Genomic DNA, 25,669 nt, shown 5'->3' with positions numbered 1-25,669 from the left:
TTTCAATGGGTATAAAAATACTTGGTAGGTATGTGGTGGTTTCTGATGTTTTAGAAAATGTTGAGAATATGAGATGCTCAGCTTTGGTTTCTAGAATGAGAGCTATAATTACTAAATGATTCCTTTCTTAAGATTGGTTCATAAATGGGTATCTGGTATCTAGAAACCCAACAAGCCATAATGCACTGCAGTAACATTTTCTCTCCCCTGGGAACTTAAAAGAGTGATAATGATGGACAGTAGCAGGAACACAGGACCTAGTCTTACCCACCCTTTTTCCTTTTAGTATGCTCTCTGACCATTCACATCTGAAATGTAGCAGAAGGCTGATGAAGGATGATATAATGGCTTCTTGCCTAGTGCTCATCAGCCTCAGAGAAGCTGCAGTAGAAACATTTCTAAATATAATCCAGTACTCGCTTCAAATCTTAACTCCTCCGCAAATCTTGACGGATGTGGTAAACACCCTAAAAATACCTATGGCTCGAGGTAGCTGAGTGGAAAGGGCAGGCATTAACACTTGGGGCTAGAAGTACAAGGTTGTTGGAAGGCTTCTTTATGCTCCAGGACTGCTGCCCACTGAGCCAGCTGTGCAGTGAGCTGTCAAACATAACTTTCTGCTTAAGCACAAAATGCTTGCTCTCCCCTCTCAGATTTACTGTTGGCAGATTTCAAGGAAATTGTTCATGGAATAGGCATCTGTTGTCTATCCCATTGACCTCAAACCTACAGCTGCCTTCATAGTCTTCAAGTACTAGGTTGGGCTTTAGTTGTATTTTATGGAATTAGAATTTTAGAGTTGTTATGGACATCAGATAATCTAGGATTCCTAAACCAATTAACAGTCATTAAAATGATCATATTTGTGGAGTCACATTTCTATACTTTTTTTTCCTATTTGGTCTTGAGGTAGGGTGTTGCTGTAGCCTGGGGTGGCCTTGAACTCTCAGCAGTTCTTTCTTTGCCTCCCAAGTGCTGGGATTAAAGGTGTGTGCCACCATGCCTGGCACATTCCTGTAATTCTGTAGCTACCATAGAGATTTGAAAATGGATCATTAGCCTTTGGTGACTAAGTCATCCATAACTTCATGATATAAAAATAGGAGGGTAACAAAAAAGCATCTTTTAAATTTTTTAAAAAATCATGTACTTGCCAGTACAATAGTGGCACACAGCCTCAGTGGGTAACCAATAGCTTTCTGATTGCCTTAGAGATCCACTCAGTGTCAAGGAACCCATATCTGGAATTGGGAACCAGATCAGAATCCTATGGAGACAAAGATTATGTTCTCCACAGAGGAATGGAGAGACGAGCAAGAGTGCTGTTTCCATGCTGAACCTGATCAGTGCCAGGGTGAAGGAGACAGACCGTGAGGGTACTCAGCACCCCCCAAAGTGGAGATCCAGAGGCGCCGAAGGGCTCATCACTGAATTAGACTTAAAATTTACCTATCACGGCTCAGAGAATTTTGCGGAAGAGGAGATGAAAAGATTGTAAGGGCACAGGTTGAGACATCATGCCAGAGGCGTTCCGTTCCCCCAAAAATAACTGTCTGCTGCTCCTGCAACACATAACCCACAACCCCATAGGGAATACCTGCAACCCCACTGAGGAGGGCCCCCTGTGGAAAGGGTGAGGGAGAATAGGGTACCAACACATGATGTATCCATATAAAATATGTTGTCAATAATAAAAAAAATATTTTATATATTTAAAAATTTTTTGGGGGGTTTTTTGAAGTAGGGTCTCACTCTAGCCCAGGCTGACCTGGAATTCACTATGGAGTCTCAGGGTGGCCTCGAACTCATGGCAATCCTCCTACCTCTGCCTCCCGAGTGCTGGGATTAAAGGTGTGCGCCACCACGCCCGGCTTTTAAAAAAAAATTTAAAAATCTATTTGCAAGGAGAGAGAGAGAGAAAATGAGAATGGTTGCCCCAGGGCTTCTAGCCACTGCAAATGAACTCTAGAAACATGTGCCATTTTGTGCATCTGGCTTTATATGTGTACTGGGAATTGAACCTGGTTTGTTAGACACAAGAGCTTCAACTGCTGAGCTGTTTCTCTAACCTGAAAACTCATCTCTTTTTTTTCAAAAGTAATTTCAACTTTATTGAACCAATTTAGTTGTATTTATCAAAATTAAATGTACAAAAGTCCAGCAATCTAACTAGTAGAAATTTACTCAACAGGTATACATGTTTAGCAACATATACTGTATATAAGGTCAGTGCAGAGTAGTTGGTATTGTAAAACCATGAGAAAGTCCGGTTCCTACCAATAACAAAGATCTGGGCTAATTTATTATGGCATATCCAGATGATGGAAAACAAGACAGCCATTTAGTACAATCAATAGGGTTGACTGACAAGTATGTACTGAAGTGAAAACTCATCTTTTAAAATTATTAAGTGAGCCTGGTGTGGTGGCGCACACCTTTAATCCCAGCACTTGTGAGGCAGAGGTAGGAGGATCATTGTGAGTTCAAGGCCACCCTGAGACTACATAGTAAATTCCAGGTCAGCCTGAGATAGAGTGAGACCCTACCTCAGAAAACAAAACAAAAAACAAAAAATTATTAAGTGGTCCTGTATGAAGCCTTTTCTTTTTCACTTAAAAAAATAGAACTGTAAGCCAATGTGCTAGTGCACACCTTTAATTCTAGCTCTCAGGAGGCTGAGGTAGGAGGATTGATATGAGTTTGACAACAGCTGGAAACTACATAGTGAATTCCATGTCAAAATGAGACCTTGCTCTGAGAAAATATAGAAACAAAAAACTGTGAGGTTTTCCTTCTTTAACCAAAATTCTAATTTTTTTTTTTTTTTTGGTTTTTCAAGGTAGGGTCTCACTCTGGTCCAGGCTGACCTGGAATTAACTCTGTAGTCTCAGGGTGGCCTTGAACTCATGGCAAACCTCCTACCTCTGCCTCCCAAGTGCTGGGATTAAAGGTGTGCACCACCACGCCCGGCTAAAATTCTAATATTTTAAAAAAATATTTAAAAATATAAAAAATATTCCAAAAGAATAAGAATGGGCATGCCAGGGCCTCTAGCCACTGCAAGTGAATTCCAGACAAATGCACTACTATGTGTACATCTTGCTTATGTGGGTGTCCTGGGGAAGTGGACCTGGGTCCTTAAGCTTTGCAGGCAAGTACCTTAACCTCTAAGCTAGTTTTTTATGCACGCATGCATGCGTGTGTCTGATGGTTGCATGTACATACCTATATGCATGCATGTTGAGGCCAGAGGATAATTTCAAGCGTCATCCTCAGGAATGCTGTCCACCTTTTTTGAAACAGGTTCTTTCATTGACCTGGAACGTATCACTTAAAGAATGGTTAGCCAATGAGCTCCAGAGAGCCTCCTGTCTACTTTTGTAGTGCTGGGATTACCTGGAATCTTTTTACTTGGGTAAAGGAGCTCAAACTCAGTTCCTAATGTTTGCAAAGGAAACATTTTACCTACTGAGGTAAAATGAGAATGGGTACTCCAGGGCCTCCAGCTGCTGAAATGAACTCCACACTCATGCACTACCTTGTGCATCTGGCTTACATGGGTCCTAGGGAATTGAACCTTAGTCCTTTGGCTTTGCAGACAAGTGCCTTAATCCCTAAGCCATCTCTCCATCCCCCCCAAGTATTTTTTTTTTAATGTTACTTAATGCATATCTGAACTAGCTAGCCACTTTTAAAAGGCTCATTTTGGGGCGGGAGCCTAGGGACACAGGTTCGATTCTCCACGTCCCACATTAGCCAGATGCACATGGTGGCACATGCTTTGAGTTATTTGCAGTGGCTCGAGGCCCCGGCATGCCCATTATCTCTCCCTCTGTCCCTCTGTATCAAATAAATAAATAAATAAATAAATAAATAAATAAATAAAACAATTTGAAAATAAACAACTCATTTTCTGAAAGCAGTACACTTAAAATAAGAATGAAACACCCTGGGAGGTAATGTTATGGGTAGTAGGCTGTGGAAAAAGTGGGCTTTCTGTTATGAAGAAATGGAGGAAGGTGTGGAGACCATGGTTCTTTTCTCCATGCATGTCACAAAGAGAGTAAGGGAGAAGGCTATTTCTGGTGGCAGACATAGTAGGTGGTTTCTCAAATATTTATTTCCTCCTCTAAAATTGCAGAATGAAGAGCTTCGAAACTTGTCCCTTTCTGGCCATGTTGGATTTGACAGTCTCCCTGATCAGCTTGTCAACAAGTCCACTTCTCAAGGATTCTGTTTCAACATCCTGTGTGTGGGTAAGTGATGCGTACCTGCTGCATAACAAGGCATCCAACCTGTACATGGAGGCATGTTTCTAAGAAGGAGGGGCTGTCATAGTTTTACTATCTTTTCCTCTCCCATGTAATTGCTCTACATATATCATCTCATTGTAAAGATTCAGAATTGCAGGTGGGTGAGTGCTTGGTAAGTTTTGTGGTGTTACTCAGATCATTATTTTGTATTTCTGTTACATGGTCATACAACTGAACATATTTTTTTTTTATTGTGGTCCGAACATTTATTTTAATTTTTGGTAGGGAGAAGGATTTGGACCTTAACTGAACTATAGGAAGTTGACAAAAGGAGCTGCAATACTTACAGTAAAAGCATTCCAAAACCTTTTAATAATATGTTTCTCAGGTCTCTGACTGTATTACAAGCATAATCTCCACTGAAGTCTTTTAAATGTATAGTACCTATAGGCAAACTCTACTTTAATAAACTTAGTGTTTAAAAACTTGTGCACTCAGAGAAGAAGACAGCCTAAAACACTATTTTACATCTGACATAAATTAACATTCTATCCTTAAATTGAGATCTAAAATTGATTTTAGTTTATTCTTGGTAGACAAATAGAGAAGTCCAGAGAGATCTGGTTTGTGTCCCCAACATATCTTATTTCTATAACTTAAATGTTGTATCTAGTCTAGGCAGCCTGTGGCTTGGATATTTCTCTTTGTCTCTCTGGCTATATAACCTTTTTAAACAAAAAAAAAAAAAAAAAAAAAAAAAAAAAAGAGGAAAGTAAAAAAGGAAAAAAAAAAAAAGAAAGAAAATCATAAATCTCATGTTAGTTTCAAGGAATGTCCCTGAAACAGATAAAAACTATTCCTTCACTCTTTCTGTCACACTACACAGTGAGCAGGCAAACCAAAGTGAGATAGTGTGGTGGTGTGAGTTAAGTACCCCCCATAAACTCATGTGTTCTGAATGCTTGATCCCCAGCTGATGAAAGTTTGCTGGAAGAGGTATGTTGTTGGGGGTGGACCTTGATGGTTTATTAACCCTAGCTTGCCAATGTTAGTTTACCTCACACTCTTGCCACTTCTTGTCCACCTGATAGTAGCAAGGAGGCGATGTCCAGCCTCTGCTCGTGCCACCTCTACCCTACTGTCATGGAGCTTCCCTCGAGACTATAAGCCAAGATAAAAGCATTCTTCCCATCAGCTGCTTTTGATTGGGTGGTTTGTCCCATCAATGCGAAGTTAACTACAACAGATAGTTTGGGCTGCATTATTTTGCTGCTGCAGTTCTTTTTGTTGCATATTCTTCCAGATATTACTTTAGACAGACAGAAGCAATCCTCTCTGTGGCCAAATGGGCCATCTTTATTTCTACACTTGATAGAAGGTGCTACATTTACTTACTCTTGTTCAAGTTAGAGTGAAATTAGAAGGGTGCATCTGTGATATGAGAAGCATGTTGGCTTACCTGGTAGAAATGGTAGCAGGAGAACAGATAATTTACCTTCTTCAAAACCTTTTCCTATAATCTAATGCACTGTAGCCTATGTTCTGGGTATATGAAAGCCTATAATGTATAAAGTGACAATTGGCTGGCATTTGGCCATTTGCCTTCTGGCACCATGGTGTAAGCCATGGATAAGAAAATGACTGAAAGAAACATCCAGAGCAGCCAACTCTCATGCTTTCCTCTTCTGTATGAAGGCCTCTTAAAATTCAGCAGGGCCCTTCTGGGCTACAGCTAGTTCTGTAGAGTGGCACAAATGAAATGTTTGGTATACATTCTTTGTAGATCTGGGCAATTCATTATCAGCATAGCAATTTGTTGGCATTCTATTGGTTTTCTATTGAAAAGTATGTTGACTTGCAATCCCAGGCCACTTATTAATTCTGGTTTCTCTTCCAAGTCTTTCCAAAATTAATGAATTTTTCTGAGTGCAGTGCTATCTGACTTGTACTATAGTATAGAACCTTCCACTGGGTTTGGGCTTGCTGAAAGGGCTGGTTTTAACTGGGTAAATGGTAGGCCATGGCTTAATGACCAACTGTATTTAGTTTTTGTTTGTTTATTTTTTGTTTTTCGAGGTATGGTTTTGCTGCAGCTCATGCTGACCTGGAATTTACTATGTAGACTCAGGGCGGCCTTGAACTCACAGTGATCCTTCTACCTCTGCCGCCCAAGTGCTGGGATTAAAGGCGTGTGCCACCATGCCTGGCTAGTAGCACAGGTTTCATGCTGGTTGGATTTTCTTTTCCTTCCTTCCTTCCTTCCTTCCTTCCTTCCTTCCTTCCTTCCTTCCTTCCTTCCTTCCTTCCTTCCTTCCTTCCTTCCTTCCTTCCTTCCTTCCCCTAATTTATTTATTAAAGACAGAGTGAGGGAGAGAATGGGCATGCTAGGGCCTCTAGCCACTGCAAGCAAATTCCAGATGCATGTGCCACCTTGTGTATCTGGCTTATGTGGGACCTGGAGAATCAAACCTGGGTCCTTAGCTTTGCAGGCAAGTGCCTTAACTGCTACGCCATCTCTCCGGCTCTCCTCCCCCCTTTAAAAATATTTATTTATTTATTTATTATTTGCAAGCAGAGAGAGGTAGAGACATTACAGACCGAATAGGAACAGCAGCAGCCTCCAGCTGCTACAAATGAGCTCCAGATACATGTACCACTTTGTGCATCTAGCTTTACATGGGTATTGGGGGAATTGAACTCAGTTTGTTAGTCTTTGCAGGCAAGCACCTTAATTGCTAAGCCATCTCTCCAGCCCTGGATTTCCTCATAAAGGATTTTAGATTTATAACTCAGCCTGTTAGATTTATAACTCAGCTTCGATTCTGATTGTCCTGGATGAGTGGTAGTACCTGTAATTCTTAGATGTGTATTATGCTTCCTTTTTTTTTTTTAAGTAGGTGGTCTTTATTTTATTTTGGGAGGTGGTTATTATTATTTTTTAAGATATTTTACTTATTTATTTATGACAAACACACACACAATGGGTGCACCAGGGTCTCCAGCCATTGCAAATTCCAGACACATGCGCTACCAAGTGCATCTGGCTTACATGGGTACCGGGGCATTGAACCTGGGTCCTTAAGCTTCACAAATAAGTGCCTTAACAAGCCATCTCTCTCTCCAGCCCATTTTTATTTATTTATTTGAGAGAGGGAGAGAGAGAGAGGGAAGGAAAAATGGGTATGAAAGGCAGGGCCTCTTGCCACTGCAAACAAACTCCAGATGTATACACCACTTGGTGCATCTGGCTTTATGTGGGCACTGGGGAATTGATTCTAAAAGAATGGGCTTTGATAGCAAGCACTTTTAACCACTGAGTGACCTCCCATTCCATGTTGTTTTTTTACTTTTATTTTTTTTGAGACAAGCCCAACAGACTGACCTTGAACTCCAGACACGTGCACCACGTTTTGTGCATCTGTGACCATGTGCATGCATCACCCTGTGTGTCTGGCTTACTTAGACCTGGGGACTTATATATGGGTCCTTAGGCATCACAGGTAAGTGCCTTAACCACTAAGCCATCTCTCTAGCCCCCATGCTTCCCTATTTTTGGTTGTTGTTGTTTTTTGATTTTTCGAGGTAGAATCTTGCTCCAGCTCAGAGTAACCTGGAATTTACTATGTAGTCTCAGGGTGGCCTCAAACTAATGACAATCCTCCTATCTCTGCCTCCCTCATGCTGGGATTAAAAATGTGCACCACCACACCCAGCTCATGCTTCCATTTTTTTTTAATTTTTTTGTTTAAATATATTTATTTATTTGAGAGTGACAGACAGAGAAAGAGGCAGAGAGAGGGAGAGGGAGAGGGAGAGAATGGGCATGCCAGGGCCTCTAGCCACTGCAAACAAACTCCAGACGTTTGCACACCCTTATGCATCTGGCTAACGTGGGTCCTGCGGAGTCGAGCCTCGAACCGGGGTCCTTAGGCTTCACAGGCAAGTGCTTAACCACTAAGCCATCTCTCCAGCTCTCATGCTTCCATTTTTAAGTGAAGTTAAGGTTAATTTTTCAAATTGATTAGTATAATGTATGCTTATCGTTTAAAGGTTATAAACCTCCCACCCTCAGACTAAGGTTATCCACAGATAACCCTAGGATGCTTCTAGAAGCTTTCAAACAAGAGCCTTTACCCTCAGCAATTTTTCCAGCATTTCTAGAAGTTTCCTACATATTTCTGTAACAAGACATTATGTTTGGTGGCTTTTTATACTACCAATATATTACGTTCTGTTTTTGTAGGTAGACTCTGCATGGATCTGTAAGCAGCATCCCTTTCAGGAACTTCAGGGAGAATGCATTCCTTACTTTATCAATTTCAGAGGATTCCTGCAGTCCTTTGGCTCTTGGATCTTGTAGTAGTTACTTTTCTTCTTGTTGTGACAAGATACTTGACAAGTAACTTAAGGAAGAAAGGGTTTGTTTTGAGGATAGAGTCCATCATGGTGGGGAAGGTATGTCAGCAGGATTGTGAGGCAGCTGGCTACATTGTGTTAAAAGTCAGGAAACAGGGGCTGGAGAGATGGCTTAATGGTTAAAGGTGGTTGCTTTACAAAGCCTGACAGTCTGAGTTTGATTCCCTAGTACCTGTGTAAAGCCAGATGCACAAAGTGGTGGATGTGTCTGGAGTTTAAAGCATCAGGAGGCTCTGGCATGCCTGTACTCACTCTTACTATCTCTCTCTCAAATAAATAAATAAAAATTAAAAAAAAATCAAGAAACAGAGATGGATGCTCATACTCATTTTCTCCTTGTTTTTGTGGAGGGTGGTTATTGAGGTAGGGTCTATCTCTATCACATGCTGACCTGGAATTCAGTATGTAGTCTCAGGCTAGCCTCAAACTCACAACAATTCTCCTACCTCTGCTCTCCATGTTCTAGGATTAAAGGCATGTGCCAACATGCCCAGCAACTTTCTCCTTTTTTTTTTTTTTTTGATGCTTGCCCAACAGATTGGCCTTTTTTTATGCAAGAGTGAGTGGGAGAGAGAGAGACAATTGCATGTCAGGGCCTCAGCCACTGAAGTCAAACTCCAGACTGTGTGTGTGCCCCTTGTGTGCATTTGCGACATTGAGTGCTTGCATCACTGTGCGTCTAGACGGCTAACGTGGGACCTGGAGAGTCGAACATAGGTTCTTAGGCTTCACAGGCAAGCACCTTACCTGTTAGGCCATCTCTCCATCCCAACTTTGTCCTTTTTTCTTTTTCTTTTTCCTTTTGGTTTTTCAAGGTAGGGTCTCACTCTAGGTCAGGCTGACCTGGAATTCACTCTGTCTCAGGGTGTCCTCGAACTCTCATTGATCCTCCTACCCTTGCCTCCAGAGTGCTGTTTTGTCTATTCAAGGTTTTGTTTTGTTTTTTGTGCTTCCAAATTAATTTTAGGATTTTTTTTTCTATTTCAGTAAAGCATGCCATTGTAATTTTGGTGGAAATTGCATTAAATATGTAGATTGCTTTTCAATCCAAGAACATAAGTTTTTTTTTTTTTTTTCATTTCCTAGTGTCTTCTGCAATTTCTTTCTTCAGTATTTTAAAGTTTTCATTGTAGAGATTCTTCACTTCCTTGGTTCGGTTTACTCCAAGGTACTTTACTTATTCATTCATTCATTCATTCATTCATTTTGAGGCAATTGTGAATGAAAATGATTCCCTGATTTCATCCTTAGCATGTTTGTTGTTAGTATACAGGAAGGCTACTGATTTTTGTGTGTTAATTTTGTATCCTGTTACATTGCTATAAGTGTTTATTAGTTCTACTAGTTTGCTGGTAGAGTCTTTAGGGTCCCTTATATATACAGACATATCATATGAAAATAATGATAATTTGATCTTTTCCTCTCCACTTTGTATCCCTTTTATGTGCTTCTCTTGACTTATATCTATAACTAAGACTCCACTACTATATTAAAAGTGGGGACTGTAGACATCCTTGTCTTGTTTCTGATTTTTGTGGAAGAACTTCAAGTTTTTCCCCCTTGTTCATCTGGTTTATGTGGGTCCTGGAGAATCAAACTGGGATCTTTTGGCTTTGCAGGCAAATGCCTTAACCACTAAGCCATTTCTCCAACCCATGAATGATCTTTCTGATGCACTCCTGCATAATTCTATTTGCTTTTTTTTTTATTTTCTGAATTTTTGCATCTATGTTCATGAGGTAGATTGGTCTGTAATTTTCTTTTTCTGTTCTGTCTTTGGTTTTGGTATCAGGGTAATGCTGGCTTTACAGAAGGAGTTTTGGTAGTATTCCTTTCTTCCCTGTTTTATAGAAAAGTTTAAGAAGCATTATTGTTAGTTCTTAGGTGAAGATCTGATATTTTCACCAGTGAATCTATCTGGGCCTGGACATTTTTTAGTTGAGAGATATTTTGGGGTTTATAACTGCTTTGATAGCAGTGCTTGTTACAGGTCTTTTTAAATGGCTTATCTCACCTTTAACATCGGTAGCTCATACAAATTTAGAAATAATCCATTTCTCTCAATTTCAGTTGTAGTGGAGTATATGTTCTTAAAGTGTGAACTTATGATTTTCTGAATTTCTTTGGTATCTGTTGTAATGGTGCATTTCTCATGTCTAATTTTAGTTTGTGTCTCTTCTTTCTTCTGGTTGGATTTGTTACGGGTTTATCAATCTTGTTTATCCTTTTAAAGAACCAGCTCTTTGTTTCGTTGAGTTTTTTTTTTTTTTTTTTTGTATTGTGTCTTTTGGTTTTTCATTTCATAAATTTATGCAGTAGTATTTGTTATTTTTTTCTCATCTACTGATTTTGGTTTGCCTTGTTCTGCTTTTCCCAAGGCCTTAAGATGATACATTAAGTTTTTACTGGTGATCTTTCTAATTTATTAATGTAGGCACTTAAAGCTATAAATTTCCCTCCTAGGTCTGCCTTCATTGTGTCCCAGAGGTTTTGATGTTATCATTTGATTCTATGAATTTTTTAAATTTTCTTCAATGACTATCATCATTCAATAGCTTCATCATTCAGTAGTGTACTATTCAGTATCCACGAGTTTGTATACTCTATGTGGTCTATTTTACAGAATGTTTCTTGTGCTGCTGAAAAGAATGTATTCTGCAGCATTTGGATAGAATGTTCTGTACATATCTGTTAATTTCATTTGTTCTATGATGTCATTTAAGCCAGATGCTTCTCTGTTTATTTATTTTTTGCTAGGATGACCTGTCAGTTGATGAGAGTGGGCTATTGAAGTCACCAACAACAATTGTGTCTGGTATTATTTATGACCTTAGGTTTAGTAGTGTTTGTTTAATGAAATTGGGAGCATCCATATTAGGTAGATTTATGTTTAGAATTATAATGTCCTCCTGTGACACTATTCCTTTAATCAGCATTAAGTGACCTTCTTTATCTTTCTTTTTAAAAATTTAACTATTTTTCTTATTGATAGCTTATAGACAATGAAACTTGGGAGGCAGAGGTAGGAGGATCACCGTGAGTTTGAGGCCACCCTGAGACTACATAGTTAATTCCAGGTCAGCCTAGACTAGAGTGAAAAACCCTACCTTGAAAAACCAAATAAATAAATAAAATAAGTAAAATAAAATAAAATAAAAACATATATGCTTCAGACAAAACTCAGCTAGAAATATTTCTCCTAGATTTTCAGAAAAATGGTAGTGGTCAGGGTCTGGGGTATCCCCTAAGTGCAGTCAGTAGAAGCAGTGTGGTTTCAAGTTCCATTAAGTCCCTCCTGTATGCTGGTCCTATTATGTAAAAGCCCATTTCATCAAAGGCAGATGTATGAGGGCTAAAAGCATAGATTATAGTGATGTGATTACCTGGCTATGTCTACGAATATACTGGCAGGCCCCCCCCCCCCCAATGTATAGTCTCTTACCTAAGTAGCGAGGGTCACCAATAAGATGTCACCTAATAGATCAATGATTTATTTAAAATGTTTTTTATTAGCATTTTTCATAATATATTTCAATCACAATCCTCTCCCACTATCTTTTCTTTTCCACTCTCCTCCTCCTATTAAACCTTGTCTTCTATCCAACTGGTTCCTCTTGTATTTTGAAGTCTTTTAAGTTGTTGTTGATGGACCCAATATCATGAAGATTTTGTGTAGGAAATACAGCCGCTGTCAAGTCATGAAAACAACAGCCATTTAGCGAGTGTCCTAAATATAGATTCCAAAATACTTCTCCCCATCCCCTGGCTCTTACATTCTTTCTCCTTCCTTTCTCAGTGTTTCCTGATAGAGATCTCTCATTTGAGCACTCAGCAGTCACTTATTGTCAGTACTGTGACAACTTTTGAGTTTCCATAGTAGTTACTGCTATCTGCGAAAAGAAGCTTCTTGACCAAAGATAAATCAACAATTTGATTAATCTGCAAGTGTCTTCTGTTACATAACATAATCCTGGATGATTTTCATGTCCTCCTTAGAGCTCATGGATGAAATCAATCAGAGTATATGGAAGTGTGGGACTGCTTCCATGAGATGTAGATCTCATGCCCACTAGCACTGGCAGGAGCTGCAGAGACAGAAGCCACAGATAGTATTTCACAAGTGGCTCACTAATGACCCAAAACTGTATGAGGCAGTTGAATTGACAATACAATCAACAGCATGCCAAAAAAATCCATTACAGTGGCAATCTCAGTATAAATGATTGCCATAATCATTTTTCATATATATATATATATATGTATATATATATATATATATATAATGTATGTATGTATGTATGTATATTTATTGACAACTTACATAATTGTAAACAATATCCCATGGTAATTCCCTCCCACCTCCTACTTTCCCCTTTGAAACTCCACTCTCCATTATGTCCCCTCCCCATCTCAATCAGTCTCTCTTTTATTTTGATGTCATGATCTTTGCTTCCTATTATGATGGTCTTGTGTAGGTAGTATCAGGCATGTGAGGTCATGGACATCCAGGCCATTTTGTGCCTGGAGGAGCACGTTATAAGGAGTCCTTCCCTTTTGGCTCTTACATTCTTTCTGCCACCTCTTCCGCAATGGACCCTGAACCTTGGAAGGTGTGATAGAGATATTTCAGTGCTGAGCACTCCTCTGTCATATCTTCTCAACACCATGGTGCCTTCTGTGTCATCCCAAGGTCACTGCCATCTGAAAAGAAAAGGTTTTCTTAACCAAAAGTGAGAGTAGCATTAATGTATGGGTATGAACATTAAGAGAAGTGCTTACTGGGCAGTTTGGTGAGCATAGTATATACTTTTAGCCAGCCAGCAGCAGATGTTACATTCCTAGGGCTCATGACTACCCCTGTTGTAGGTTTTCAGTATTAGGGATATATTCCCTCCCATGAAGTGGGCCTCCAGTCAAATTATAGGGTGGCTGGTTTCCCCCACAACAGACATGCCACTATTGCACCAGTTGGCTCATTTGGCTTGGCTGGCCAAATATAAGGCTTGCAGTGTCCACTGTTGGGTATTTTCACTGGTGATTTCTCTCTCTCCCATTGAACTTCATGCAGCGTGCCTTTTTCCAGCTTTCTGTCAGCTGGTCTACATAGAGGAGGTTTTCAGCTCAGCTCCAGCAGGGTTTCTCAGTGACCTTGTAGCCCAAGTATGTGGAGTCTTCAGCAATAGGGTCTAACCATCTATTTCTGGTGGGAAATCAAGAGCCTTGACAACGGTGAGAGGGAGAAAGAGAGAGAGAGAGAAAAAATGGGTGTGCCAGGGCCTACAGCCAATGCAAATGAACTCCAGACACATGTGCCCTTTTTTGCATATGGCTTACCTGGGTCCTAGGGAATCAAACCTTTGGCTTTGCAGGTAAACACCTTAACCACTAAGCCATCCCTCCAGCCCACCATAATCATTTTTAGTTTCAGTTAGCTTTTAATAAATGCCTCCTCTGGCTTGGCACTCTACTAGGAGTTCTGAAATACTTTAAAATTGGTATTAGTTGTTGATATCATTATGGTTGTTTGATTTGAACTGGAACCTAGACCTAGTAGGCTTTCTGCTCAGTTAGACTTTTTTTTTTTTTTTCATTCTTTTGGGACCTCAAACGTGTCAACAACTATAGACAGAATTCTCAAGAATCAGTCCATTGAAAAATAACCCGTATGCCAGACATAGTAGCACATGTCTATAATCCTAACCCTTGGGAGACAGAGGCAGAAGGAATGCAGGTTTAAGATTAGTTTGGGGGCTGGAGAGATGGCTTAGCGGTTAAGTGCTTGCCTGTGAAGCTTGAGGACCCCGGTTCGAGGCTCGATTCCCCAGGACCCATGTTAGCCAGATGCACAAGGGGGCACACATGTCTGGAGTTCATTTACAGTGGCTGGAGGCCCTGGCGTGCCTATTCTGTCTCTATCTGCCTCTTTCTCTCTCTGTCTGTCGCTCTCAAATAAATAAAAATGAACAAAAAATTAAAAAGATTAGTTTGGGCTACACAGTGAATTTTGGACCAGCCCTGTTTTAGAAACCAAGGGCTAAGATGATAGAGTGGTAGCATAGTATGTACAAGGTCTTAGGTGTAATCTCCAGCACTTCAAAAAGGAAAGAAATTCGCCGGGCATGGCACACGCCTTTAATCCCAGCACTCGGGAGGCAGAGGTAGGAGGCTCATCATGAGTTTGAGGCCACCCTGAGACTATTTAGTGAGTTCTAGGTCAGCCTAGGCCAGAGTGAGACCTTACCTCGGGGGGAAAAAAAAAAGAAAGAAAGAAAGAAAGAAAGAAAGAAAGAAAGAAAGAAAGAAAGAAAGAAAGAAAGAAAGAAAGAAAGAGGAAAGAAATCCCCTTAGTTTTATAGTTCCTTTCTTTCTCCTGTATTTCCTATTGAGCTGTTGGTGAATCACACTGCTGCTAGCATTTCAGTGTCTAATTATACCTCTAAAGTACATGGTATAGAAATGGAAAGCAAAATACTCTGAGATTTAGAGGAACAGTGTTCCCCCTTCCCAGCCATTGATTAACCCTGTGCCATAAGTAGGGTCAGGAATGCTAATTATTCATAGTTTTAATCTTAATGTAAATGATCATTAAAGTGTGGTACTTCTGATTTACATGTGCTTAAATAATTCTCAGCATAGTAAAAGGAAATGGCAATTGAAGTCTTGTCCAGGTAACCTCGAATTCTTTCCATTTATGGATGAAAGTGAAGCAGTTCATTCTTCCACAAATATAATGGATAGATTAGTTCTACTTCTGTTGCTTTACCAGAGTCCTGAAAATAGACAAATCCTGGAAAGAAGTTGGCTGCACTAGATTACATCATCCATGTAGCACGTACTTACAGTGATCTGGATATTTCTAGTACTGAGTGAGCTGCATAGCAAATTCTAACCTTCTTTTATGTCTATCCATAACTCAGTAACTTTGTTCCCAGTTTATTTGTTGGGGCATGAATCATGTTTGTGAGCTTGACCATGGCTGTTAACTTACTTAGTAAGCCCCACAATGCTAGGGAGCAGAGGTTACTTTTATGGATGGGGTCTGTTATCAGGATATTCATGAAAGTAAGGAAGATAAAATAGTCTCAACTGCCACACCGCCAGACCTCAGAAGGAATGACATTCAGGGTCTTACTGAGTTCAAACACTGTCAATTGTTTGTTTTAATGTACCTTATCATTCCCACACCTATACTTGTCAATATAATGTAGGAATTTGGGATTCAGGAGGGTTCCCCCAAGTTTTTCTTTAATAATTTGTAAATATGGACTCAAGAAGGATATTATGAATTATTAAGTTTATTTAGGGAGAAATCAGAAATCGTGTGGTTTATTTAAGGGAAATTGGTATCTAGGCTAGAGCAGAGTCATAAACAGGTGGGAAGTAGGAAATACACACTCATGGAAAACACTACATAGTTCACAAGGCTCATTTAAGAGAAATTGAGGCTTTTTCGGGGGGTTGTTCAAGATAGGGTCTTGCTCTCTAGCCCAGGCTGATCTGGAATTCACTGTGTAGTCTCAGGGTGGTCTTGAACTCATGGCAATCCTCTCACCTATCTCCCAAGTGCTGGGATTAAAGGCATGTGCCACCACACCCAGCTGAAATTGAAAGTTTTAAGGAAAGACTAGAGTAAGAGCTACAAGCACATGGAAAATAGTTCATAAAGTTCATTTAAGAGAAATTGAGGTTTTTAGGGAAAGACTGGAGTAGAACCAGAAGCACATGGGAGATAGAACCTAGGAGCTTGTGCCAGGAGATTTAGAAGGAACACACATAGCATCTGCCTTATGCTTCCTCATGAAAAGAAGCTAAGAAGGCAAATGGTAGGGACTTAAGGAAAAATAGCAGAGGGAAAATATCACAAGAGACCAAGAAATTCAGATGCTAAATGAGTAGTAAAGAGCTATACCCATGGTCATCCTGAGCTTAGTGAAGTTACACAGGTAACAGGCCTAGAGTTAGAGAAAGTGCAGGGCTAGAGTATAAGGGAAATACATACATGGTAGATTCAGAGACCAGTGGAAAAACCATACATGTAATTAAAGTGGGAAGTTACCATAAACTAAAAATCCTACCTTGAAAAATCTAACAACAACAACAACAAAAAGAGGTAAAGCATTTGAACAGTGTTTAGCAATATATATGTCAGTGTAGTATGTAATAAATCCCATAAGTCTTCTAATTAGAGAAAGGCCATATTCCAAAAGATTCCATTCTGCTTTTTGTTGTTGTTTTGTTCAAAGTAGGGTTTCACTCTAGCCCAAGCTGACCTAGAACTTACTGTGTAGTTTGAAGCTGGCCTGAAACTCACAGAGATTCTCCTACCTCTGCCTCCTAAGTGGTGGTATTAAAGGCTTGTGCCACCTCGCCTGGCTTCCATTCCACTTTTGAGAAACAATGGGTACACGAATATAGAAATTCTAATTACTTAATTTGTCCCTGTAGTGAAAGAGTTGCCGTAAGGCTACAAATTGTAGAGCTTTTCCTTTTTCCATGGAATATCACCTCCCTAAAAGCCATTATATAACATACTTTTAGAAGAGACACCATTCCTAGAAATACTATCAAGATTAGGGTTTATTGAAAGGGATGATATATGTTGGCATAAATTGAATTGGAAATCTAGCATTTTTATTTTTACTTTACTGTTTGTTGGTTTTTACTCCTCCTGATCGTTCACTATATCATCTCAGGCTGGCCTCAAACTCAAATGATCCTCCTTCTTGGCCTCCTAAGTACTGGGATTAAAGGTATAGGCCACCACACTTGGCACACACCTTTAATCCCAGCACTCTAGAGGCCAAAGTAGGAGGATTGCAGTGAGTTCAAGACTATCCTGAGACTACAAAGTGAATTCCAGGTGAGCCTGGGTGAAAGCAAGACCCTACCTCAAGCTCTCCCTTCCCCCAAAAAAGAAAGTAACTTTTTTGTTATTGTTGTTGTTGTTGTTGTTTTGTTGTTGTTGTTGGTTTTTCGAGGTAGGGTTTCACTCTAGCCCAGGCTCACCTGGAATTATATTTACTGTATAGTCTTAGGGTGGTCTCTAACTCACAGCTATCCTCCTACCTCAGCCTCCTAAGCTGGGATTAAAAGTATGTGCCACCACACCTGGCTATTTTCTTTTTAATTAGTAAACTGCTATATTTATTTAGGGAAAGTACAGACCCATGTGGCTAGAGATCCTACGTGGAAGGCCTAGGAAAACATCGAAAAGAAAAGAGAAAAGAAAGTTAAAGAGCTCTTGCCCTCTGAAGGAAGATGGAGGGAATAAAGAGCCCATGAAGAGAGTAAGGGCTTAAGCCCAAGTGTATTTATATTATGATATTTAAAAATTAAAAAAGAAAGTAAGGCCTTGAGCCCAGCCAAGGGAAAACTCACCAATAGCTGAAAGTTCCCAAGTGATCAGGCAGCTCAGAGAGTGTGCTGCCCCTTCCCCAACATATTTATAACCTTATGATAGTAAGCCCTGCCTTCTGGCTCAGGTGAAAGAGAGGGATAGCTGGTTTGTTAGGGCTAGATTCTGTCTCAGGAAAAGGCTAGCCTTGACACCAACTTCTGGGGGTTTAACTTGACCAACCACAATGTTTTCTAGGAAATACCTCCTTCCCAGGAGGGGTTCAGGTTGTTTGTGGAAAAATAGGTATAGGGAACAAGACAAGAGATAAGAAGTCAGATCATCCATGATTTCTAGCAAGTACAAACTTTCCTGTCTTTTTTTTTTTTTCTTTGCTTCCTCAGGGGACCAGTTATCCTGTCTACTTCCTCTTATTCTCCACTCTCAAGAAGATACTCTAATGCCAGCCATATAGTGGCACAGGCCTTTAATCCCAGCACTCGGGAGGTAGGAGGATCGCTGTGAATTTGAGGCCACCCTGAGACTACATAGTGAATTTCAGGTCAGCCTGGGCTAGAGTGATACCCTACCTCAAAAAACCAAAAACCAAAACAAAACAAAAAAACCCACCTCTGGGCTGGAGAGATGGCTTAGCAGTTAAACACTTGCCTGTGAAGCCTAAGGACCCCAGTTCGAGGCTCGGTTCCCCAGGTCCCACGTTAGCCAGATGCACAAGGGGGCGCACGCGTCTGGAGTTCGTTTGCAGAGGCTGGAAGCCCTGGCGCGCCCATTCCCTTTCTCTCCCTCTATCTGTCTTTCTCTCTGTGTCTGTCGCTCTCAAATAAATAAATAAAATTTTTTAAAAAAATCTTTAAAAACCCACTGCTAACTGCTGTTAGAGCAAAGAGGATGATGACCGGTCAGTTTTTAACTGCTTCCAGCTGAACAGGGGTGTAGACATACGCAGTTTACAATTTTTTTTTCTTTTGTTTTGTTTTTTCGAGGTAGGGTCTCACTCTAGCCCAGGCTGACCTGGAATTCACTATGGAGTTTCACGGTGGCCTCGAACTCATGGCGATCCTCCTACCTCTGCCTCCCTGGTGCTGGGATTAAAGGCGTGCGCCCGCCACCACGCCCGGCTGACATACGCAGTTTAAAGGACCCTCCAAAAGGGTATTGATAGAGTGCAGAAACAGTCTTAGAAGAAAATGTTGGGGAGAAAGAATAAAAGCAAAGAGTTAATAAGAGTGCACACAGCAAACTCATTGTCTTCAGGGTTTCCCTTCTTGTGGACTTCTAGGCCTTGGGAAGCATTCAAGGGAATCCAGGTAGATGGAGGTGGGTTGTTTCAGGATCATCTGAGCATGAACTGATTGAGATTTTCTCCCAGAACTGTTCACCGAATGGCACAGTAGTGTCTGACATAGTCTGAATCTGTTCCTGTATGGCTAATAAAACAGTTGAGATTAGCAGAGTTATCAGGAATACACATACATTTGATCCTGATAATGGTGAATATGCCATATTTTGTATAATAACCTTCCAGAGTGTACCTTTTTAAATATGTCCTGGAGGCAGCCAGGGTCAAAGGTTGGTACCATAGAGCCATTGCCATTAGGGTTTGTACAATATTTTTGGCCTCAGGACTTATTTAATGATGTCCTGGCACAAGGTAGAAGGGGCTCACCATTGTTCCTAGAATAAGGAAGTCTTTTGAACTAAGGGACCTGTTGCAGTCAGGTTTGCATTGCTGGTAGAAATCACCCAACCAAGAGGAGCTTGTGGGAAAAAGAGGTTTATTTATGCTTACAGGCTTGAGAGGGAAGCTCCATGATGGCAGGGAAAATGATGGCATGAGCAGAAGGTAGACATCACCCCCTGGCCAACATAGGACCCTTGGTCAGAGTTGGTATATATTAGATTTGAAAATAACCATTTTGACATCTTTGATTGTTTTTCCTTATTATAGAATTAGAATTATTAACAGAGGAGACCAGCATTCCTAAGTCCCTTGTTTGTTTCCCCTTTTGGAAACCTTTTGTTGTGTTACTTAATAAGCCATTTATATAATATTTGAGGTATCCCTTCATCTTTGGTTATACATTTCTCTCTGTTTAAGACCAAGCAGGTAGCCAAAATTTAATCAAGGATTAATTTTGAAGGTCATTATGTTAATGGCTCTCCAAAGGAGACTGTAAAGACCTGGGAGTTTCACTCTGGCTTCTCCAATGCTGGTGTTTTCTGTTAGGATGAGTCAGGGCTATGCCAGCCAAATTCTTCCCCACCTTTTTTTTGTGGGGGGGGCGGTGGGGAGAAGCCAGGAAGACTGAATTTTTTTCTCCCTCAGTTGTGACTTTTTACTTTTATAGACTGCACACCAATTTTGTTTGTTTCTGGGTCTCTGTATACTTCCTGATCAGGAAGACAGGTGACTTATCAGAGGGCCAGTGTAGAAGTGTCCCATTATTTCCAGTGGCCTTATGACCTGGCAGCAGGGGCCAAAATAGTGATCTTCTTAGCTCTCGTGAATCCAACTGGCTTTGGCTTTTGCATAGGTTATTAGAACACTTAGAAAAAGGAAGTCATACCAATCTTGAAGGGTGTACATACGTAGCATATTTGATTAGTAAAACATACCCAGTTAAAGAATAACACAAATGTTTTAATTTATTTTTTCCAATCTCTAAGTTTAGTTATCTTGTGATGGCACAGACCATATCTGAAGCATAGAAAGAAGGCATGCCATACCCTTTTGTGGTGGCTTGATTCAGGTGTTCTCCATAAACTTAGGTGTTTTTAATGCTAGGTTCCCAGCTAATGGCAATTTGGGAATTTAAGCCTCCTGGAGGGCAACATATCGTTGGGGGTGGGCTTATGGGTGCTATAGCCAGCTTCCTCTTACCAGTTTTTGGCACACTCTCCTATTGCTATTGTCCATCTGATGTTGGTCAGGAGGTGATGTCTACCCTGTGCTCATGCTCATCATTTCCCCTTGCCATCATAGAGCTTCCCTTCAAGTCTGTAAACCAAAATAAAACTTTTCTTCCACAATCTGTTCTTGGGTTGGGTGTTTTCTGCCTGCAATGCAAACCTGACTGCAATACTTATACATATCTAATAGCTATAAATCCAGGCAGACATTTTATCACTCCTGAAAACAATATAAATCTAAACCATTTAATTTAACCTAGAAATTGTCAACAAAAGACAAGACAGTATAAAGTCTTGACACCTGTGTTTGAAAACATCTTTGATTAGTTTACCTGTGTGGGTATTAATTATGCAGGGGATGTTAGAAACAGAACCACAGAGTTTGAAATTATTTTCTCAGATGAGGACCATTGTTTGAGCCCGAGGCTGTACCCTGAAGTAGGGAATATGTCTTAAGAGTGAATTTCCTGCAGGGTATGATGGCACACCTTTAATCCCAACACTTAGGAGGCAGAGGTAGGAGGATTGCCATGAGTTCAAGGCCACCCTGAGACTACCCTAGACTAGTGAATTCTAGGTCAGCCTGGACTAGAGCAAGACCTACCTTGGAAAAAAAAAGTTAATGTCCATATGCAATTGACTTGGGATATTAAAAATGAAATAGTTATTTTAATAAAGTCTTGATTTAAAATATTTGATTACACATAATAGAGTAGAATAATAGAGTAGAAGCTGGTTATTGGTGAGCTAAAACAACTGAGCTTTAATACAACCCTTGACAAATCTGTTTTGAAAGAAAAAACATAATTTGATAACTAATATTTTTAATCTTTTTTTTTTCTTTTTTTGAGGTACGGTCTCACTTTAGCCCAGGCTGACCTGGAATTCACTATGTAGTCTTAGGGTAGCCTTGAACTCACAGTGATCCTCTTAACTCTGCTTCCCAGGTGCTAGGATTAAAGGCATGTGCCATCACGCCCAGCTGTTAGCTTAATCTTGGATAGCAATTAATCTGATGTACAGAAGTTTTTATTAATATAAAGCAATTTTATGTCTTACCCATGACTTAAATTGATAAAGCTTAAGCGAGCTGTCTCAACATATTTTAACTAATGGGAGGATAAAGGTTACTGCAATTAAATCACTTTAACCTAAGTGATTAAACCTAGTGATGATTAGTTGATAGAATTAGCATAAATAAAACAAGGGTTATCTTTAAGGTTACAATGTTTTTAATGTTTTTGGAATGAGAACCTTATTTTGGGAAATTAAAGACTTATACATGAACCTTATCTTAAGATTCAGTTTCCCTTATAGTTAATGTCTTGGAGAACATAGAAACAAAGTTAAGTTAACTGATAGCCTGAAAGTCAGTTTTTGAAATTTTTTAAATTTTTATTTACTTATTTGAGAGTGACAGAGATAAAAAGAGGCCGAGAGAGAGAGAAAGACTGGGCACACTAGGGCCTCCAGCCACTGTAAACGAACTTCAGATGTATGCGCCCCCTTGTGCATTTGGCTAATGTGTGTCCTGGGGAACTGAGCCTCCAACTGAGGTCCTTAGGCTTCACAGGCAAGCACTTAACCACTAAGCTACCTCTCCAGCCCTAAAGTCAGTTTTTATATCCCCTAAACCATAACACATTAGCATCATTTGAGAGAGAAAGAGGTAGATATATAGAGAGAATGGGTACACCAGAGCTTCCTACCATTGAAAACAAACTCCAGATGCATGTGCCACTTTGTGCTTCTGGATTTACGTGGGTACTGGAGAGTCAAACCTGGGTTGTTAGGCTTTGCAGGCAAGTTCCTTAACTGCTGAGTTATCTCTCCATCCACCACCACCCCATTTTTTCCCTCTTCCTCTCCCTTCCCCTCCCCTCCCCTCCCCTTCTCTTCCCTTTCCTTCCTTCTTCCTTCCCTAGAGTAAGTAGGGTCTTACTCGAGCCCAGGCTGACCTGGAACTTTCTTTGTAGTTCCAGGCTGGCCTTGAACTCACAGTAATCCTCCTACCTCTGCCTCCTGAGTGCTGGAATTAAAGGCATGCACCACCACACCATACTGCCTTAAAAGTCTTTACAGGGCTAGAGAAGATGGCTTAGCAGAAGGTGCTTGCTTGAGAAGCGTAAGGACCCAGGTTTGATTCCCCAAGTACCCACATAAGCCAGATGCACAAGGTGGCACATGTGTCTGGAGTTCGTTTGCAGTGGCTAGAGGCCCTGGTGCACTCATTCTCTCTCTCTCTCTCCATCTGCCTCTCTCTCTCAAATAGATATTTTTACAAAAACTTTAAACCTGGACATGGTGGTATTATAAGCCTTTTATCTCAGCACTTGGGAGGCAGAGGTGGCAGGATCACCATGAGTTCAAGGCCACCCTGAGACTACATAGTGAATTCCAGGTCAGCCTGGGCTAGAGTGAGACCCTATCTCGAAAAACCAAAACAAACAAACCCAAAAACCTTTACAAACATTATTGATAAACATTGACTGATGAACTGAAGCCTGCAAAACATTAACCCATTATTTGACTTTTCTTTTGTGATTATATAGGTGAGACAGGTATTGGCAAATCCACATTAATGGACACTTTATTCAATACCAAATTTGAAAGTGATCCAGCTACTCACAATGAACCAGGCGTCCGCTTAAAAGCCAGAAGTTATGAGCTTCAGGAAAGCAACGTACGACTGAAGCTAACCATTGTTGACACCGTGGGATTTGGAGACCAGATAAATAAAGATGACAGGTACACCTTTGGATTTTGTAAGACTATAAATAGATAGGAGGATCCATCCCAGATAAGTTCAAAGGCTGAATGTTTCTGGTGTTCTCTGGTTGTGGAGCTATTCTCATGTAAAAGATAAAACAGAAGCTGGAGGGATGGCTTAGCAGTTATGGCACTTTCCTGTAAAGCTAAAGGACCCAGGTTCAATTGTCCAGGACCCACATTAGTCAGTGCACAAGGGGCCCCATACATCTGGAGAGGCCCTGGTATGCCCATTCTCTCTCTTCCTCTTTCTCTGTCAAATAAATAAATAAAAATAAAGCCAGGCATGGTGTCACACACCTTTAAGCCCAGCACTTAGGAGGCAGAGGTAGGAGGATCGCCACAAGTTCAAGGACACCCTAAGACTAATTCCACATTAGCCTGAGCCTAGAGCAAGACCCTACCTTAAAAAAATCTAAAAAGAAGCCGGGCGTGGTGGCGCATGCCTTTAATCCCAGCACTTGGGAGGCAGAGGTAGGAGGATTGCCATGAGTTCAAGGCCACCCTGAGATGACAGAGTTAATTCCAGGTCAGCCTGGACCAGAGTGAGACCCTACCTCAAAAAAAACCAAAAAAAAAAAATCTAAAAAGAAAAAAGGTCTTTATCCCAGTAATTTGTATATATAAGGGGTCTTCAGCTACCAACCAATTCTTGTGTATTAATTCATTAAAACTGGTTATACTTCATTACATAAACTTGAATATATCATTATAAAATAATATATCATTTTTACTTTTATAAAACACATAATCCATTTATAAAGTCATGTAAGTTTGGGTCTTAATTGTGAGTTGCTATTTGTTTTTACTTGAGGGGACTGTTAATTCTTAAAACTGGGTAGTATGCAATCCACATATTAACCCCATCCCCAGGATTGTATTCCCATAATTTCTCAGTGTCACAATCTTCCTCTTCAATGTTGACTTCAGATGTCTTGACTATTACAATACATTTATTCTCAAAATGTTATCTAAGCCTCTGATCCATAACCTGCTGTTGTGTTTCTCTGTATTCTAAAAGAAATTAGGAACAAACTGGTAAATAAAAATGCATTAATTTAGTTAGGTCAAATTGGATTTCTCTCCACACTGTACCCAAATGAGTCTTAGAATTTATAGAAAACCAAGAGACAAAGGCCAGATGTATAGATTTTCTGTGAAACAGTTTAATGGTCCTTTCCATTAAACTTTCCTGGGTGGCAGTGACTTAGCCCCAGGTTGCTTCCCTCATCTCCTCCAGTGTGGAGGGTGTGTTAGTTATAGTTTTACAAGTTACACTTTTACAGAAAAAGATGGTCAAAACTGTCCCAGACTCAAACATGACTCTAGAGACGTTTTTGTTGTTGGTTTTTTATTTTTTTTTTTTGAGACGAAGGTTTCACTCTAGCCTGGGCTGACACTATGTAGCTTCAGGCTGGCTTTGAACTCATGACCATCTTCCTACTCTGCCTTCAGAGTGCTGCAATTAAAGACATGAGCCACCATGTCATCCCTTTAGAGACTTTAAAAAAATTTATTTATTTGCATGCTGAGAGAGAGAGAGAATGGGCACACCAGGGCCTCTAGTCATTGTAAATGAACTCCAGGTCCATGTGCCACTTTGTGCATCCAGCTTTACATGGGTATTAGGGAATTGAAGCCCTGTCATTAGGCTTTACAGGCAAACATCTTAACCACTAAGCCTTCTCTCTAGCCCTCTAGGGACATTTTTGAGTAGTAACAGTTTTGGAATTGTCATGCCTTAGAGTGATCAATATGTAGAAATAAGTCAGGGGATGTTTAAGGCCCCCCAAATTACATTAGTGCCAGCATTTTAAACTCAAAATAGTATACATGTGTTGTTTTTTAAAATAGATGTGTATATTTTATAAAGAGTAACTTGAAATGTATTTATTTATTTATTTATTTATTTATTTATTTGAGAGAATATGAACATTCCAGGGCCTCTTGCTGCTGTACATGAATT

General features: G+C 40.2%; 1 protein-coding gene across 4 annotated transcripts in view; it reads left to right on the top strand.

Annotated features, from left to right (window-relative positions):
* Septin11 (septin 11) overlaps positions 1-25,669 on the top strand; it is a 110,872-nt gene that overhangs the window by 58,338 nt on the left and 26,865 nt on the right. For all 4 annotated transcript variants that reach the window (XM_012950220.2, XM_045161700.1, XM_004664890.3 and 1 more), the window contains exons 2-3: positions 4,142-4,256; positions 23,487-23,682. In XM_012950220.2, coding sequence (XP_012805674.2) covers positions 4,142-4,256; positions 23,487-23,682 — 311 coding nt within the window. The remainder of the gene's footprint in view (positions 1-4,141; positions 4,257-23,486; positions 23,683-25,669) is intronic.

The sequence above is a fragment of the Jaculus jaculus genome, chromosome 11 (genome assembly GCF_020740685.1).
Source record: "Jaculus jaculus isolate mJacJac1 chromosome 11, mJacJac1.mat.Y.cur, whole genome shotgun sequence".
NCBI classification, from domain to species: domain Eukaryota; kingdom Metazoa; phylum Chordata; class Mammalia; order Rodentia; family Dipodidae; genus Jaculus; species Jaculus jaculus.
Note: the sequence above shows the minus strand (reverse complement) of the source record. Positions and strands in the feature narration are given on the sequence as shown.